Source organism: Vicia villosa, linkage group LG7, assembly GCF_029867415.1.
Source record: "Vicia villosa cultivar HV-30 ecotype Madison, WI linkage group LG7, Vvil1.0, whole genome shotgun sequence".
Lineage (NCBI taxonomy): Eukaryota > Viridiplantae > Streptophyta > Magnoliopsida > Fabales > Fabaceae > Vicia > Vicia villosa.
The window spans coordinates 41,319,166-41,334,465 of NC_081186.1; the positions used below are offsets into that span (position 1 = coordinate 41,319,166).

Below are 15,300 nucleotides of genomic sequence, written 5' to 3' on the forward strand. Positions count from 1 at the left end.
ATAAACAGACGAAGCCCTAATAATTGACACTTTTACATATGCGGCTTGTGCTCTTCTTATGTTTAGAGACTTTCTTTTTATAGCCAGAGAAACACTTGGGCTTAGGCTAAAAAACGTAGCTGATCCAATCTAAGTTGTTGCACAAAATCTATAGAATCTTCGACATAAGATCGGGAACAGATTTAAGTTGTTACAAGATATATTTTGACATTTAATCTTGGCAAGCAAATCAAATCTGAATCCAATATAATCTCCTAGATTAAAGCCTTCTTGGACCACAAACAATGTGAACAAAATCTTCAGAGGATCTCACATTAAGAATAAATCTTTCAAGAATAGAAAACAAGACACGTTCTGATGTCGTACCAACATGTTAGGATTTCTTGTCCAACATCTTGTTGAAATACTTGTTTTAACATAATGCAGGCAACAAAATAAAACCTAACATTTTTGTAAGACTCCTTACATGTCAATTTAAATCCCTTCATAAAAAATTTCTCTCTTTAAAGTATATCTTGAAATAAGTCTTCTAAATCCTCCTAAAATGTTATTTTAAGGTGACTAATCCTATTTGAGATGTAAAAGCACTAATAACATTAAAGATATTTTGCTAACCCAAACTAAGGTTCGAAAACACTAATAACATTAAAAGTGTTTTTGTATCTACAATATACTTCTTCTACTTTTATACACAATAATTCTCATCTAATTTCTTGATTTAACTATGTCGGTGTAGGATAGATTAAATTTCAAACTATCTAATTCTTGTCTTTTCACAAATTGATTTAATGTTCACCTAAAAAATGGTTGTGGTAATATCAAAATATAAATTGGATAATATATAGAACTAAAAGGAACGAGTTTGTCGTCATCACACAATTGGCCCAATGGTAGCAATGGCACTATTCCCGCTGGGAGAAAAACTTGTATATATACAAATTTAAATTTTATAAATTTTAGTGTTAGAAACAATCAATAAAAATAGAGAAAATTTTAAATTTATTACATGCAATTATTTTTCGCAGTGGGTTCAATTCATTTTCTGTCGTGTTCGTTAAAGAAAAAATTTTAAACAAAAGCATTAGCACTTTTTTGTTAAACCAACTTCTTCTTTTCGTATTACTAAAAAAAAAAAAACTTCTTTTCGGTTTATGCTGTTTTGACCTGTCCATCAATTGGATTTAAGTTTTAAAACACAAATTGTCATGGAAATTATGTTCAAATGGATGGATTTACTTCCTAAGCATGACACCTCTTTCTTCCTTTGAATCATAATTTATTCCAAACAGAAGACACACACAAATAAAGCAGAAACTATACCTGATTTAAAAATGTTTCTAATTTCTGACATTTATATCGGCCTGAAAAAATCCATGACTGTAGCTTTCTGATTAATGATCTCTGTACAAGAGATACTTCTAAAAAAATATAATGAATTACAGTAAATTACAACAACAAAGTACCCGAATCCAAAGCTACCATTAACAATAGCTGAGACTGAGATAGCCAACAATAAAGACTATTGTCTAGCATGGCGACATTGCCAATAATAATGACTACTGTTTAGCACTAACAATAGCGAGATCGCCAACATAAAGATTACTGCCTACAATAGACTCGCTCGAGCAAGGCGAAGTTTTTCAGCATATTTTAAATTAAATGATATAAAATAGAATTGAAACCCACTGGGTCACAATGTACATTGGCCTTGCACTTTAATAGGTTTAAGACTCCAAAGATATAGCTGGTCACAGTAAACCTTGTTCTTCAAATTCTTTTGCAACTGAAACACAAGAACAATAAGCAAATGTTAGGATAATGTTACATGATATATAAACCATCTGAGTTAAAATTACTTGGATTGAACGTTTGTCTGGTGTCAGACACTTGTCAGTAGACATTGGCATGAATCTAACGCGACATCTGAAAAATTATTACTCGTGTCTACAAGTCAATGTCATGCACAGGATCTATGTCGCGTCTTACAACTTCATATGTTCTTTCACACAAATAGTTATTAAAACAAAACAAACACTGCACATGTTTTATATTATAAGCAAATTTTCATAATATTACCCAACATTTACATCTGCCATAAATAGCCTACAGCATATGTAATGTGTTATCGAAGGCACAAATCTAGGAAAATTAAATTGATAGTTTTTATATAATAAACTTTAACACATCAATGCATGTCAAATTGTAGATGAGCATTTAAGAGAAAAAAATTAGACAAAGGAAAGTCACCTTTCGAGGAGGCAAGGACCAAAACAACTTGCATCATAACATTGTTTGGAGGAAGATGCAAGCGAAGAGGGTAAAGTTTTCCATTCAAAGGACTTCGACTACACACAATAACTCCATCAAGTCCAGTTTCTTCCACGAACTTACGAGTCAACTGCTCAACATCATTCCCATTGAAGACTAAAGAATAGCCCTGCACATTCTCATCATCCACGTCTCCATTTTCCTCAGCAACATGGTAGTATATCGTTCGCCCCTCCATCTTCGGCGGTGAACCAACACTATCTGTTGACTGCAAACTCAACCAAACAAAATCATCACAAACCAATGTCATTCAACAATCACACTAATCCACCACAAACAACATTAAGTCAAGATAGCCAGTTTCATTTTTTAGATTACTAAACGAGTCATGTTGGATAAACTTCTCAAAAATGAAAAATCACAATAATTATAAATTGTTGAATCAATAGTTTCTTGTATAAATTAAAATGAGCTTCTACAATCCCATTTAACTTCTCTATAAACATCTATAAACACATAAAGACCTCTTTTTTGTAAGAGAAGATTCATCACCTTATTATTGTAAAAGAGAAGCTCCCATAAACCAAAAGTAAATTTAAACAGAATCTAGTTGAAAGAAACTTCATAAAGCATATAGTCAATCAAGTGAGAGCAAGCAAGTACAGATATCTGTCCAACTGTCTTTGCAGCTCTAGCCGCATTTCAGCCGTTGGATTAATTTATCGAACAAGACACAATACTCTCAAATCAATCATACGATTAATTCAACAACCAAGGTGCAATTGCAGAATTGCATAAATAGTACAGAATCCAAATCCATCAATCACATTAGTTTGTTGACAATCAAAATTATGTTCAAACTCCTAATTCTAATAAGTGAGCACTGGTTGAGTCAACTTAGTCAACAAGTCAAGTATTGAGAGTGAAAAGTCAAATACTTAATGGAGTACTTAGATCTAACAAATTACACATTAAAAAACCAATCACATAGCAATGAAAGTCTCACAGTATAATTTCCATTAACAATTAATCATAATTAATCTTAATCGTGACATGATTAACAATAATTAACTTCAATCATAACTAATTATAAAGAAAAACATGTAAACATTATAAATCCACAATTAATCAAAATGAAACTCTCAACTACAAAGTGAATGATCAATTAAGATAAACTGATACATATTCCATACCTCTTGTCTATCAAACCGATTAGATTTGAAGGAAAGAGCCGAAGATCCAAAGTCAAGAGAATCTGAATGCGGAATCGGAGGAGGAGGAGGATTCCCAACATGAATCTCAAGAACATCAACATCCCAAAGAATCCAATCCTGCGTAGCACTCCGATGCGGAATATCATGCGTAACAGAATTTCTCCAAGGCGGCAACCCACCATTCGCTCTCAAAAAATTCCCGTATCTCGTTTTCAGCTTAACCTGCGCACCATCCCTTACAGGCTCCCATTCAACAGACGAATCGAGTCTCCGCGGCAGCGTTTGAACAACTTTCCGGCCGGTGACGCCGAGGAGTAGCGGCTGATTGGAGGCTGTTAGGTACTTTCCGTAACAGCTTTTGAGACGGATGATGTTGTCGAATTCGGGGATGTGTTCGACAGTCCATTTGGCGTTTTTGGAGGAGCCGTTGCGTTCTTGGTTGATGGATTCTTCGTCTTCTTCGGCGTGGAGGTACTTGTCGTGGTGGCTGCGGAGGCGGACGGCTTTGGCGCGTTGGAAAAGCTCCATGGATGATGAGGTGAAGCTGTTGTTGGTGGTGGTGATGGTGGGAGTTTTCTGCACAGAGTCTGCCAATGGTTAGTTGAATTTGTTGATGTTGGTTTTCAGTGTTTTGAAACAGGGGTGAAATGAATGACTTGATGTTCCATGTTTTTATGTAAGAAAATAAAAAGAGTTGACCACTTTATTTTATAAAAAATAAAAAGTTTGTACAATTAAATTTAAAGATTAATAATTTGTTATACTATCAATCCATTCAAAATTTAATTTAATTATTTTTTTGTTTTGTTCATAGAATCTTTTTTGAGATAGAAATACAGGGTGAAGCGCGTGCCAGATGGAAAAGGAAAATGGCCAGTAAGCGCCAGCCAAATTTAGAGAACACGGTGACTTGACTTGGTGTATCATGGCATGGTTAATTTTGAGGTCAATTTAAACGTGCACATGAATTTGTGAGAGTAGGGGGTCTATAGTCTATAATTTTCTAGTATTAATATTCACCCATAGGCAAAGTAATCATAATAGTAGAATTGTTTGTCGTTCACGGGTGAATATTGTGAGAATCCAAAGAGTATAGTTGATCGAGATGCCATGGCCATGGGGGCCTCAAGCATGAAAACGAAATGACATAATCCTAATCCTAATATTATAATCATAGTTAAGTGTCGTTTATATGTGTTCACGTCACATTAAATTGTTATGGCAACTTGCTCCTTCAAAAATGATGTTAACTTGTTCATTTTCTTAAATCAACAAACTATATTTGTAAGTATATGGATTGAACATTTGAGTATCGTATCATGTTACACTCTCCTATTAAAATTCATATAATTTCTATTATGTGTGAGTTTGGTTTGGTTTTTTTTCCATAAAATATTACTCATTTCAGTTGTATACATGCTAGATTGTGGTGGTTGTTAGAGTAATTATTAATAGTAGTCCAAGTGGTATAGTTGGTGATGGTTCTAGTCGTTATTGAATTGTTTTAGTTACCAGTGGTGGTGACTATTGGTGGCCTATGTGGTCAAAATCGTGGTGGAGTTTTTGGTGATTTGAGATTCATCGATCTATATATGATGATAGTAGTGACTTGAGGTGGTTAAAGTGGTTTTCATATGTCGATGTCTAGTGATCAACTATATGATTTTACTATTGGATGAAGACATTTTGAGTGTAGTTAACTACTATATTGACAACTGTCATAGTAGTTAATGATGGTTTGATTCAAGATCAATATATGAATAAAGTGACACAAAAATAATAATAGTAAGTAGTGATTAACTACGATGAAGATGATGAAAACTGTAGTTGAAATTATTGGAGTTAAAATAAAAGCCGAATTTAAAATAAAAAAAAAATCATCTTTAATATAAAACTATTTTGAAATAAAATAAAAAAATCACTTAAATCCTTTTAATTGAACACATTTTAATTTTAAATTGAAAATTAAAAACTCCCAACTATGAATATTTCGCAGTTCCACGTAAGACATCTGCCACATATGAAAATGTTTTGACGGGGCTAAAAAAGAATGATCCATAAGCATGTTAAAACTCAAACACGCACCTCTGGCTGCAACTTTGAATTCCGACGAAACTTCAACGAAGACCACGACTTCTTCTCAGAAGCCACCAATTCAGAATCGTCAACCTCATCTTCCCCAGAACCAAACGAAGAATTCGAAACAAAACTAACCCTATTCAACAACTCAACATTCATCTTATCATCCACAGCCTCAACACCCCAAAGAATCCAATTATTCGTCGCAGCAGTATACGGATCATCATGCGTAACAGAGTTTCTCCACGGCGGCGTTCCACCGTTCCCTCTCAACAACTTCCCACACCAGCTCCTCAGTTTCACGCTGTACCCTTCCTTTATCGGTTCCCATTCGTATTTCCAGCTCAACCCCGCGTCGTAATCGGTTAGGACGACTTTGTCTCCGGTCATGCCGAGAAGAAATGGCGTGTCGGTTGCGGTTAGGTAACGGCCGTTGTAAGTCCTCAGCCGTATGTGATGGGGTTTGTTTTCGACAAGTTCGATTGACCACAGTGCGGTTTTGGTTGTTCCTTTTTTGCTTTGACGGAGGTTGTTGTTGTTGTTGTTTTTGTCTGAGTCTGCTACTAGGTACTTGCCGAGGTGGCTTCTAAGCTTCACGGTTTTTGATTTGTTGAAAAACTCCATTTTAGTTGTGTTGTTGAATGTTGATGATATTTATAAATATATAATGTTGTTGAATGTTGATGGTATTTATATTGGTGATGATTGTAATGATTTGTGCCACGATGTAGGGAAATGAATTGAGGTTGAAACTGTCTGGAAATTAAGTGGATTGTGTACAAGTTGAAAAGTATAAGGTTAACTATATAACCCGTCCCTCTAGAATGATTTATAAGAAAAAGTGTCTAAATATATTTCAAGAAAATTATTTTTAAAAAATAGATATTAATCATATAAGTAATTGGTTTAAATTTTTTACTGTTTTAGAAATAATATGTTTTGAATATAGTTTTAGTAATAAATTGATTGATTAAATATGAAAATTAAATTAAAATAAATATATTTTTGTGATAATATATTCTTAAATATATTAGAAAATGTTTAAATGAAATGCTAAAAAATGTCATATTTATTACTATCTCCTCCGATCATTTTTGTAAGAGATGCTTTACATTTTTTTTTAATTGGTTATACTTGTCCAGACAGCAATATTATTGAGTATTACCTTTTGGTTTGTATTGGTCAAAAGTCAATGATAAGATTTGTTTGTAAGTCTGAGTCTGGCCATATTCATAGAGGAAACAAAAATGATATGTAGTTAGTTATTGTCAAGGTGATTCGGATTTCCAACAAGAATATTTTGAATGAGTTTATTTCATTTTAATTAGTGATTTAAAAGTGATTCTATAAATATATAATCGATTTATTAATAGAGGTTGACAAGTTGAGTCAAAAAGAAAAAACCTCCACAATATATTAAACTAAGGTTAGGATAATATTAACTCCAATTTTTTTAATTAGGTCAAATAACTTATTTAAGTGACACTAGGTGAAATAACTTATATAAGTAACATTAGTGGTCATTTTATATCCGTATAATAAAGAAAATAAAATTATATATATATATATATATATATATATATATATATATATATATATATATATATATATATATATATATATATATATATATATATATATATATATATATATATATATATATATATATATATATATATATATATATATATAGGGCATATCATATGAGAATGACTTTTTTATATGAGAATGTGAGAATGAATCTGTACCATTGAATTTTAAAATAAATGGTGGAGATTATGTGTGAATCTTTTTTTTCTCTCTCCTACATTTTGAAATAAATTATGTAGGAGAGAGAAAAAAAAGATTGACCCATAATCTCCACCATTTATATATATATATATATAGGGAGCATATCAAGTGAGAGCATTTTAAAGAGATGAGAGGAATAAATATCAATCATTGGATTCATCAAGAGAGAGAAGGTTAATGCATTAATGTGGCTATTAATTTGTCTCTCTTGATGAATCCAATGGTCGATATTTATTCCTCTCATCATAAAATGCTCTCACTTGATATGCTCCCTATATATATATATATATATATATATATATATATATATATATATATATATATATATATATATATATATATATATATATATATATATATATATATATATATATATATATATATATATATATATATATATATATATATATATATATATATATGTAAAGCAGTAATGTTATTATTAATTTAATTAATATATAGACATTTGTGGTGCACGAAAAATTAATTAAAACAAGATTAATAAAATTACAATGAGTGTTAATCTTTAACCGTGTAGAATTGTCTAGAGTTTTAAGGTGATTGAGGTGTTAGAATAGACTAACCAAGACATGATGAAAAGTTATATACATGTCTGATTGCTAAGTAATATGAATGACCCCCTCAACTCAAGAGTTCAGGTATTTATAAGAATGTTTGAATTCTAAGACTCATGGATGATTTATTTTGCTCCTCTTAGTAGCGTGAAACCATTATTTTCTCTATTCTTCAAGAGGACGTGGTTTTCTTTAATTTATTGAGCTTTCACGATGTCAGTGTTTTAGGGCACTTCTATGATTAGTCTATTAAAATTAATCCAGTAGGTGGCATAAAATTTGAATTTCAAACACACATAGTTATTACTTTCGGCCATTAAGAGATTCTAGATCTTGATTTTCTTTTTATACCCCTTTTTTATGTTGTATCCCTTTGCCTAAACACGTCATATTTCTCAAAAACAAAATATTAACGAAAAAATAAATCAAATGGATTTGACAAATAAAGTAGCACTTATTAAATGATTAACTGGAATTTTCCAAGTTTAAACCTTTAAGAAATTTCAAATTTTGCCCATTTGAAGAGAACAAATAAACTCGTAGAAATCATCCCTTTAAATCGCTTAATTCAATAGGTGGTCCAAAATATTATTCTTTTTAGTGGTGTTATTAGTAACCAATCACGAGTTTAGAAAGTAACTGAGATTAATTCAAAAAATCTCCAAAGCAATTTGTGTGAACACACGTACATGTGAGTTGAATGTAGTTGTTGTTTTAAGATAACGGCTTAGAAACAAATTTTAAATGGAGTTAAGTTGTAATAAATGATAAAGCAAAATGCAGTAAATGACATTAAACAAGAGTAATAGTGAAAGCAAGTAAAAACAAATATTGCATTTAAAGAAACAAGAAGACAGTGAAAAGACTGGATACAGATGCATATATGTTTCTCACATATTATTTCGCTCTTTGACTGTGGTACTCCAGTGGTATCGAGAGTATTGTATGAAATTTTGTGACCCTTGTTACAATGTATGAGTCTACTGTTTATTCTATATACAAAATAACCATCGACAACGATTACGCCCACTATGGAGCCTTCACGCTTCACTCCATGTTCAATCTCCAAGCTCTCACTAGTGTGCATACATGTCACCCATAATTCTCCCTGTTTACAACTCATGTTAAGTTATAACCGCTCCAGATTTCCCATGAGCTCCATAGAATATGTTGATGATGTTGCTTGCAAAGGTCTCTTGAACTTGTAAAAACACTAAGTCTTGTAACGTTCATCGTTTAGTCGAGTGGTATGTTGGTTGTATTGGAGGTTATGTCGACTACCCTTTTCAAAATTCTAGACATATATCCAGATGATCATAATCTTGTGGATTTGTTCCTGAGACTCCTCCAAGCCATGTTTCTTTCCGACGACACCCGTGGTCGATGCCCTATCAACATTTTGTCATTAATGTTCTTTAACACACTTCATTAATCAAAACGCTTCATTAATGTCTCCTAATCACCAAATGTCTTTTTATTTTGACACTCTTAGTTGACTTTCTCCAAACTAAAAATCCAAGTGTAACACATTCCTTCTCGGATTTGGATCTCTTCAATGTACTCTCACATTCCATTATGCCTTCTTCTCATCCATCCATCTACATTTCTCTCTCTCTCTCTCCCTCTTCAAAACAATTTTATTTTATTTAATTTGTATGAATTCTTGACCATTAGATGAAGCAGCAAAGAGATGGCTGCACTCATTGGCAGAGGGGATCTATTTCCGGCAAACACTCCTCAAGTGTTCATACCATTGAGGAAACTCCCGACTCTCAACCACTCTCTCAAAATCGTAGCATCAAGGGGATAACTGGACAGTCATTATAGTGAAAAGGATTTAAGAATTTTTGCTCCAAAACCCAAATAGTGAATGCAATAGCGGTTTGAGGCCGCAACAACAACTTATATTCTTGACGGTGGCTTGCATAGCAAACGCGTCGCACCAAACTGCAGCTAGCGCTATATTGATCATATAGATTAGAAGAGATAAAGCACCAGGCAAATGATGACAGTAGGCTTCAGATCAACAGTGAAACTCCTACATTACCTATGATTGATCTAAACTTTTAAGAGAGGTATAGCAGAAGATCTGAACTGCAATCTGAAAAGAAAAGACTAATGCTGCGCAAAAAGATATGTTTCAGAAGGAGAAAAAAAACATAAGTGCGTAAAAGACCTACAAAAAAGCTACTTGGACTGAACATATCTGGTTGGAAAGATCCAACTTAGCGGTTCGAGACAGGTTTTTCAATACACCATCACTGTATTCACTATGTAATCATCTCCCAAACAATCTGCTAATGTACAGTAGTTGTGTACCATAAAATAACACAGCCTCAACAAGCTTGATTTACAATAAAAAAACAAATACAATGAATTCTACCCAAAAAAGAAAAATAAATAGTGAAGTGTGGAAACCATCAAGGAAAGCCATACTCCCCCACCTTTTCTTTAAAAAATAAAGATACAGAGAAAGGAGAAGAACATGTATCCCATATAAATCTTGAGACAGAATGACTGAAAATGAATAAAGAGAAAATAACCTAGCTCTGTCTCATTTTGAAGGAAAAGAAAGATCGCTCTCAAGCATAAAGGATAGATCATGCATTTGTGACATCAACATCTCTACGTCATCTTTGGATCCTACGCCTGCGGAGGAAACATCTCTAGGATTTTGCCTCACGGTATCCACATCAGCCACCCTAAACATGCAACAAGAGAGCATAAATTTCTATTATGGACATGCAAAATGTCAATCAAGATCAAATTTAGCCTGCTGAATGTTTGAAAACTACGTCAAGTCGTCAATTGATCAAAATGATAAAATGCAAAGCCTAAGCATTTCCATTAAAAGGATGAAGAACTTCCAAGTTCTTAAGTGCTTCCAAAGTAGATAAATACAAGAAACAGGGAAGAATAGATATATTTAAACATTGATGTTCTAACAGAGGACATGATATGAAGAGAAAGACACTTTAGTTTGTTCCTTCCCACGTCCTTTAAGGACCCTCCCATTCAATTCTACAAGGAAAATCTATTTGGATTCATAATATGAATGCTACAAAATGTGAATTATGTCGGCTTATACCTATTACTTGGATGTACCGGTTTCCTCACAGGATTACAAATTTATACACATCCCTTACATTGAATTATACAACTGCTACTAAATGTAGATTGATATATTGAACTCAAAACTCTTAAAGATGTTGTAAATGGATCAATGGCCATCTCATCTGATGCTCAAAAACGGGTTAAATTCAATTATGCATATTTTTCTAGAATAAAATAATGCAACTGAGATAATATCAAGGCACCTGTTTAAAGAAGCAACTGTATGTTGAGCATTGGTTGCAGCAGGAGTACTCGGTGGATTATCAAACTGTCTTAAAATATCATGTTGTGAAAATCCACTAAAATCCATATCATGTGAGCTGTTTGATGATCCGAATAAATTCGTTTCAAAGGTCTTTTCAGAATGAGTTTGATTCAGAGTTTGTAAAGGAACACTGTTGAAAGGATCTTCTTGTCTAGTAGTCATCTTAGTAAAGTCACTCCAAACATCAAAGGAGCCAGCATCATCTTTAGTGGTCACAGTGTCGGTTGTTTTGTTATTGCTAACTTGCCATTGGTCATCTTGCATCCAGTCAAAACTTTTAACTTTAGAAGCATTATCACCCTTTACTGTATTGGTATCATGAAGATCAGCGGTAAATTCAGATATCCCGGTCTGGTCTTTTATTTCAGAGTGTGAAACACTACTGGAAGGATTTGGTGAAATGGCTGAACCAGTAAAATCATTCCATGCATCAAATGAATCGGTAACATCATTACTATTCTTAATACCAGTTGCCTTGTTATTGCTCCCTTGCCATTGGTCATTTTGCATCCAGTCAAAATTACTAGATGAACCAACAGCACTTTCTGTCGTTTTTGTACCATTAGGATCTTCAGTCATTTCAAAATTCCCAGTCTGGTCAGTTTTCTCAGAAATGGAAACACTAGGGGAAGAATGTTGTGCAGCGGCTGAGCCAGTGAAATCATTCCATGAATCAAACGAAACAGTAACTTCTTTAGTACAAACATTATCCGTTGTCTTGTTATCACTATCTTGCCATTGGTTATCTCCCATCCAGTCAAATTCCTTGTTAGAAGAACTATTAGCCCCCTCTTCAGGTTTTGCATCAGTCAAATTTGCCGCAGGAAATTCAAAATTGCCGGCCTGGGCAGTCTTTGTTGAGCTGGAAATTATACCAAAAGGGTCTTGAGTGCTCGCTGAGCCAGTAAAATCATTCCACGAATCATCTTCATCAGTAGCTCCAGTATCGGGTATTTTGGCGTCACTCTCTTGCCATTGGTCATCTTGCATCCAATCCAAATTTCTAGTTGAGGAAGCATTAACAGTTTCTTCTTTTTCCGTGTAATGAAGATCCCCAGTCTTTTCCAACTTCCGAGCCTGGCCATCTATCATTGAGTTAGAAGTTCTAAATCCATCACCTTGAAACCAATCATCTTCGTTGAAATCATCATTCTTCGTTACACCAACAGAATCATTCCGATAGCCAGATACTGTATCCAATTCAACTTTAGAATGATCAACTGACTTGGACTCTTCATGAATAGGACCAGAATTAGCAAACTTGAAGTTGGCCTCCCAGCCCGAAAAGGAATCACCACTCTGATCCTCTACCGACCCTCCCGGTGCTTTCGATTCTTTAACATTCTGAAACAAACTAAGATTCTCATTAGCTTGGAAAGTGTTACCTGAAGCACCACCCATGTTTCTTTCAGAAGCCGGACTCATCTCAGACACATTAGAATCAGATTCCCTCCTATCAAAAAACCTATCAACATCAACACCAGACAAACTCAATGAACTTTCCCCGGGAAATGCTTCTGAATCTGAATTACTTGACAGTGTTCTTTCAGCCTCAGAAGACTGCCATTGAATTTCCAAATCTAGCAGTTCAGATAAAGGAATCTCATTGTTTGATTCACTCCTCGCTCTGTTTGATGTAAGTTCATCCACCATCGGTTCCACCATCTCCTGCAAAGCAATCAAGTTAACATTACAATACACCAAACCACACACACATACACACAACCTGATAAAACACAACATCAAAACTAGATTTCAAAAAAGTGCATACCAATTATATCCAAAAAGAAAAAGAGGTTAAAACGGAGAACATTATATCAAGATAAAACATCAAATTTCGAATTTCCAGCATTAAGGGAAGCGCAATTAATATAAAATGATTGAATCTAAAGCAATAGTAAGATTAACAATACCGATCCATCAAGTTGAAGAGATTCAAGCAACCAACGATATCCAAGAGTGTTCTGAAATTTGATGGGATCAGGAGGAAGATCTTTGTGCGGATTTGCGCCACAAAAGACGCAGATGAACGACTGCACACCGCGGAGGAGTCTGCCATTGCAATTCTTGCACCGAAGATACGGTGGCGAGGGATCGAGTTTCGCGACGGTTTCTGCGACAGAAGCTAGCTTTGGGAGAGGGAGATTTTCGTCTTTCTCTGGCTGGTACCATGAGAGGTTGGCCTCTTTGCGGAGAAGGATCTGTAAGTGCTTTATTTGATCTACCGGTATCTCGAACGCCATTGTTAGGGTTTCGGTGATCGAATTTGGTTTGGTGTTACGGTTTTGTTCTTCCGTTGTGGATACAGAGGTTCAGTCAGTGGTGACTAGTGAGAAATTTTGTTTCTTGGCTATAACCAATAAATTTTGTTCCCTGAAAATATGTACAGTTGCGATTTAAAAAAGAAAAGGTAATTTGTAATATCAAAATAAGAAAATGAAAATGGTTACTTCTAAGGTGAGGGTTGTGTACCACTAATTATTACCATTAGATTAAATAAAGTCCACGCTAGATTTTGATATGTTGCATTTATATTATTTCTCTCTTCCCCGATATTTCATCTCTCTCTATCTACTATGGCCGTGATTGTCCTCTTTTCTCCTTTCTATACCTTTGTTAACTTATCCTTTTCTATTAATTCTTCTACACTCAAATCTACAATTTATTACATAGGCAACTATTATTGATTCACCTTTCCTAATACACCAATGTAAAACCTTCCAGGTGTGTTAATTTTTAAAAGTAATTAAAGGTTGTTATAAAAAAATAATGGCAACCTCTCCATAGTATGATGGCATATTTTTACAACTTCTAAGTTAAAGAATTAAAATCGGAGAGAGAATTCAAAAAAAAGAGAGGTTTATTTGTGTAGCGGAAAAGATGATAAGAGGAGAGAGAAAGTGATGGAGTAAGGGATTGTATGGTATACATGTTCCCATACATGTTCTTCATAGGAAGTGTTGTGAAAAACGATACCAATAACAAAGTATAATAGGGAATTAGGGAAGAGAATAAGAACACAAGAATTGGTTATAACTGCTATTCTTTTACTTTCTCTTAAAACAAGATTACAAGTTTACAAGAATAACAAATAACCTCTCTCACCCTAAATTAGGATTTGCAGCTTAGCAATGATGAGAGACTAGTATGCTATTTATAATAAAACCTAACATACTAACTAATGGGCTTTTTCAGCAAGGCCCATTACACAAGCCAACTTAATAAACAAGCTAACTTAACAAATTAGGGTTTAAACACTAAAACCTAATTTAACATGCTAACAACCCTAGCATCTTCGACATCTGCATGCTAGACCCATCTTCGACTACAGCATGCACACTTCGACACCAGCATGTGAGCAATCCTTCGACTTCATGCTTAACTTTGTCGAACTGTCGAACCAAGAAGCTACCCTTCGAAAATACTAGAGTTCGATCCAATATCTCACAAATCTCCACCTTGGACCTAACTCTACAACGTCAAGGAACAAACTAGCTTTCTTCATGCAGCTTTATCAACTGCATACAGTGGAAAAACTTGCAACTCGGCAATGTCTTGGTGATCATATCAGCAGCATTGTCTTCAGTCGAAACCTTCAGCACTTGGACTTCTCCACGCTCGATTACTCCTCTGACGAAATGCAGCCTCACATCAATGTGCTTAGTTCGCTCATGATAGGCTGAATTCTTCGACAGGTGTATTGCACTTTGACTATCACATTTAACAGTGATACCTCGACCTTGAAGTTTCAGCTCCTTCGCAAAACCTTCAAGCCATAATGCTTCTTTCACAGCTTCAGTTAGGGCAATATACTCCGCTTCAGTGGTTGATAGAGCAACAACCTTCTGAAGTGTTGCTTTCCAACTAATTGCAGTGCCAAACATAGTGAAAACATATCCAGAAATAGATTTTCTGGAATCCATACAACCTGCATAATCAGAGTCGACATATCCTTCTATTACTGCTTTACTATTTTCACCCAAGGCTCCACCAT

At 34.3% G+C, this 15,300-nt stretch overlaps 3 protein-coding genes across 3 annotated transcripts; all 3 read right to left on the bottom strand.

Annotated features, from left to right (window-relative positions):
- Nucleotides 1-1,324: 1,324 nt before the first annotated feature.
- On the bottom strand, nucleotides 1,325-4,182 carry LOC131620470 (uncharacterized). Its single transcript, XM_058891554.1, has 3 exons — nucleotides 3,462-4,182; nucleotides 2,248-2,536; nucleotides 1,325-1,783 (listed from the first exon to the last, which is right to left on the bottom strand). Exons 1-3 carry the CDS (start codon nucleotides 4,008-4,010, stop codon nucleotides 1,749-1,751), a joined length of 873 nt encoding a protein of 290 aa, XP_058747537.1. The 5' UTR covers nucleotides 4,011-4,182; the 3' UTR covers nucleotides 1,325-1,748.
- Nucleotides 4,183-5,353: 1,171 nt separating this feature from the next.
- On the bottom strand, nucleotides 5,354-6,338 carry LOC131620471 (uncharacterized). The gene has a single exon (XM_058891555.1). It carries the CDS (start codon nucleotides 6,183-6,185, stop codon nucleotides 5,556-5,558), a length of 630 nt encoding a protein of 209 aa, XP_058747538.1. The 5' UTR covers nucleotides 6,186-6,338; the 3' UTR covers nucleotides 5,354-5,555.
- Nucleotides 6,339-10,347: 4,009 nt separating this feature from the next.
- On the bottom strand, nucleotides 10,348-13,734 carry LOC131620468 (uncharacterized). Its single transcript, XM_058891552.1, has 3 exons — nucleotides 13,220-13,734; nucleotides 11,245-12,974; nucleotides 10,348-10,629 (listed from the first exon to the last, which is right to left on the bottom strand). The coding sequence occupies exons 1-3, from the start codon at nucleotides 13,547-13,549 to the stop codon at nucleotides 10,482-10,484; spliced, it is 2,208 nt and encodes a 735-aa protein (XP_058747535.1). The 5' UTR covers nucleotides 13,550-13,734; the 3' UTR covers nucleotides 10,348-10,481.
- Nucleotides 13,735-15,300: the final 1,566 nt, after the last annotated feature.

Bases quoted from the DNA above. Each gene is read 5' to 3' on its own strand.
- LOC131620471 (XM_058891555.1), bottom strand. From the start codon at position 6,185: ATGGAGTTTTTCAACAAATCAAAAACCGTGAAGCTTAGAAGCCACCTC.
- LOC131620468 (XM_058891552.1), bottom strand. From the start codon at position 13,549: ATGGCGTTCGAGATACCGGTAGATCAAATAAAGCACTTACAGATCCTT. The intron at 12,975-13,219 runs GTATTGTTAATC...ATTGCTTTGCAG, and splicing joins CTCTTCAACTTGATGGATCG to GAGATGGTGGAACCGATGGT. The intron at 10,630-11,244 runs GTGCCTTGATAT...TTGCATGTTTAG, and splicing joins ACAGTTGCTTCTTTAAACAG to GGTGGCTGATGTGGATACCG.
- LOC131620470 (XM_058891554.1), bottom strand. From the start codon at position 4,010: ATGGAGCTTTTCCAACGCGCCAAAGCCGTCCGCCTCCGCAGCCACCAC. The intron at 2,537-3,461 runs GTATGGAATATG...TTGAGTTTGCAG, and splicing joins ATCGGTTTGATAGACAAGAG to TCAACAGATAGTGTTGGTTC. The intron at 1,784-2,247 runs GTGACTTTCCTT...CTTGTGTTTCAG, and splicing joins GGTCCTTGCCTCCTCGAAAG to TTGCAAAAGAATTTGAAGAA.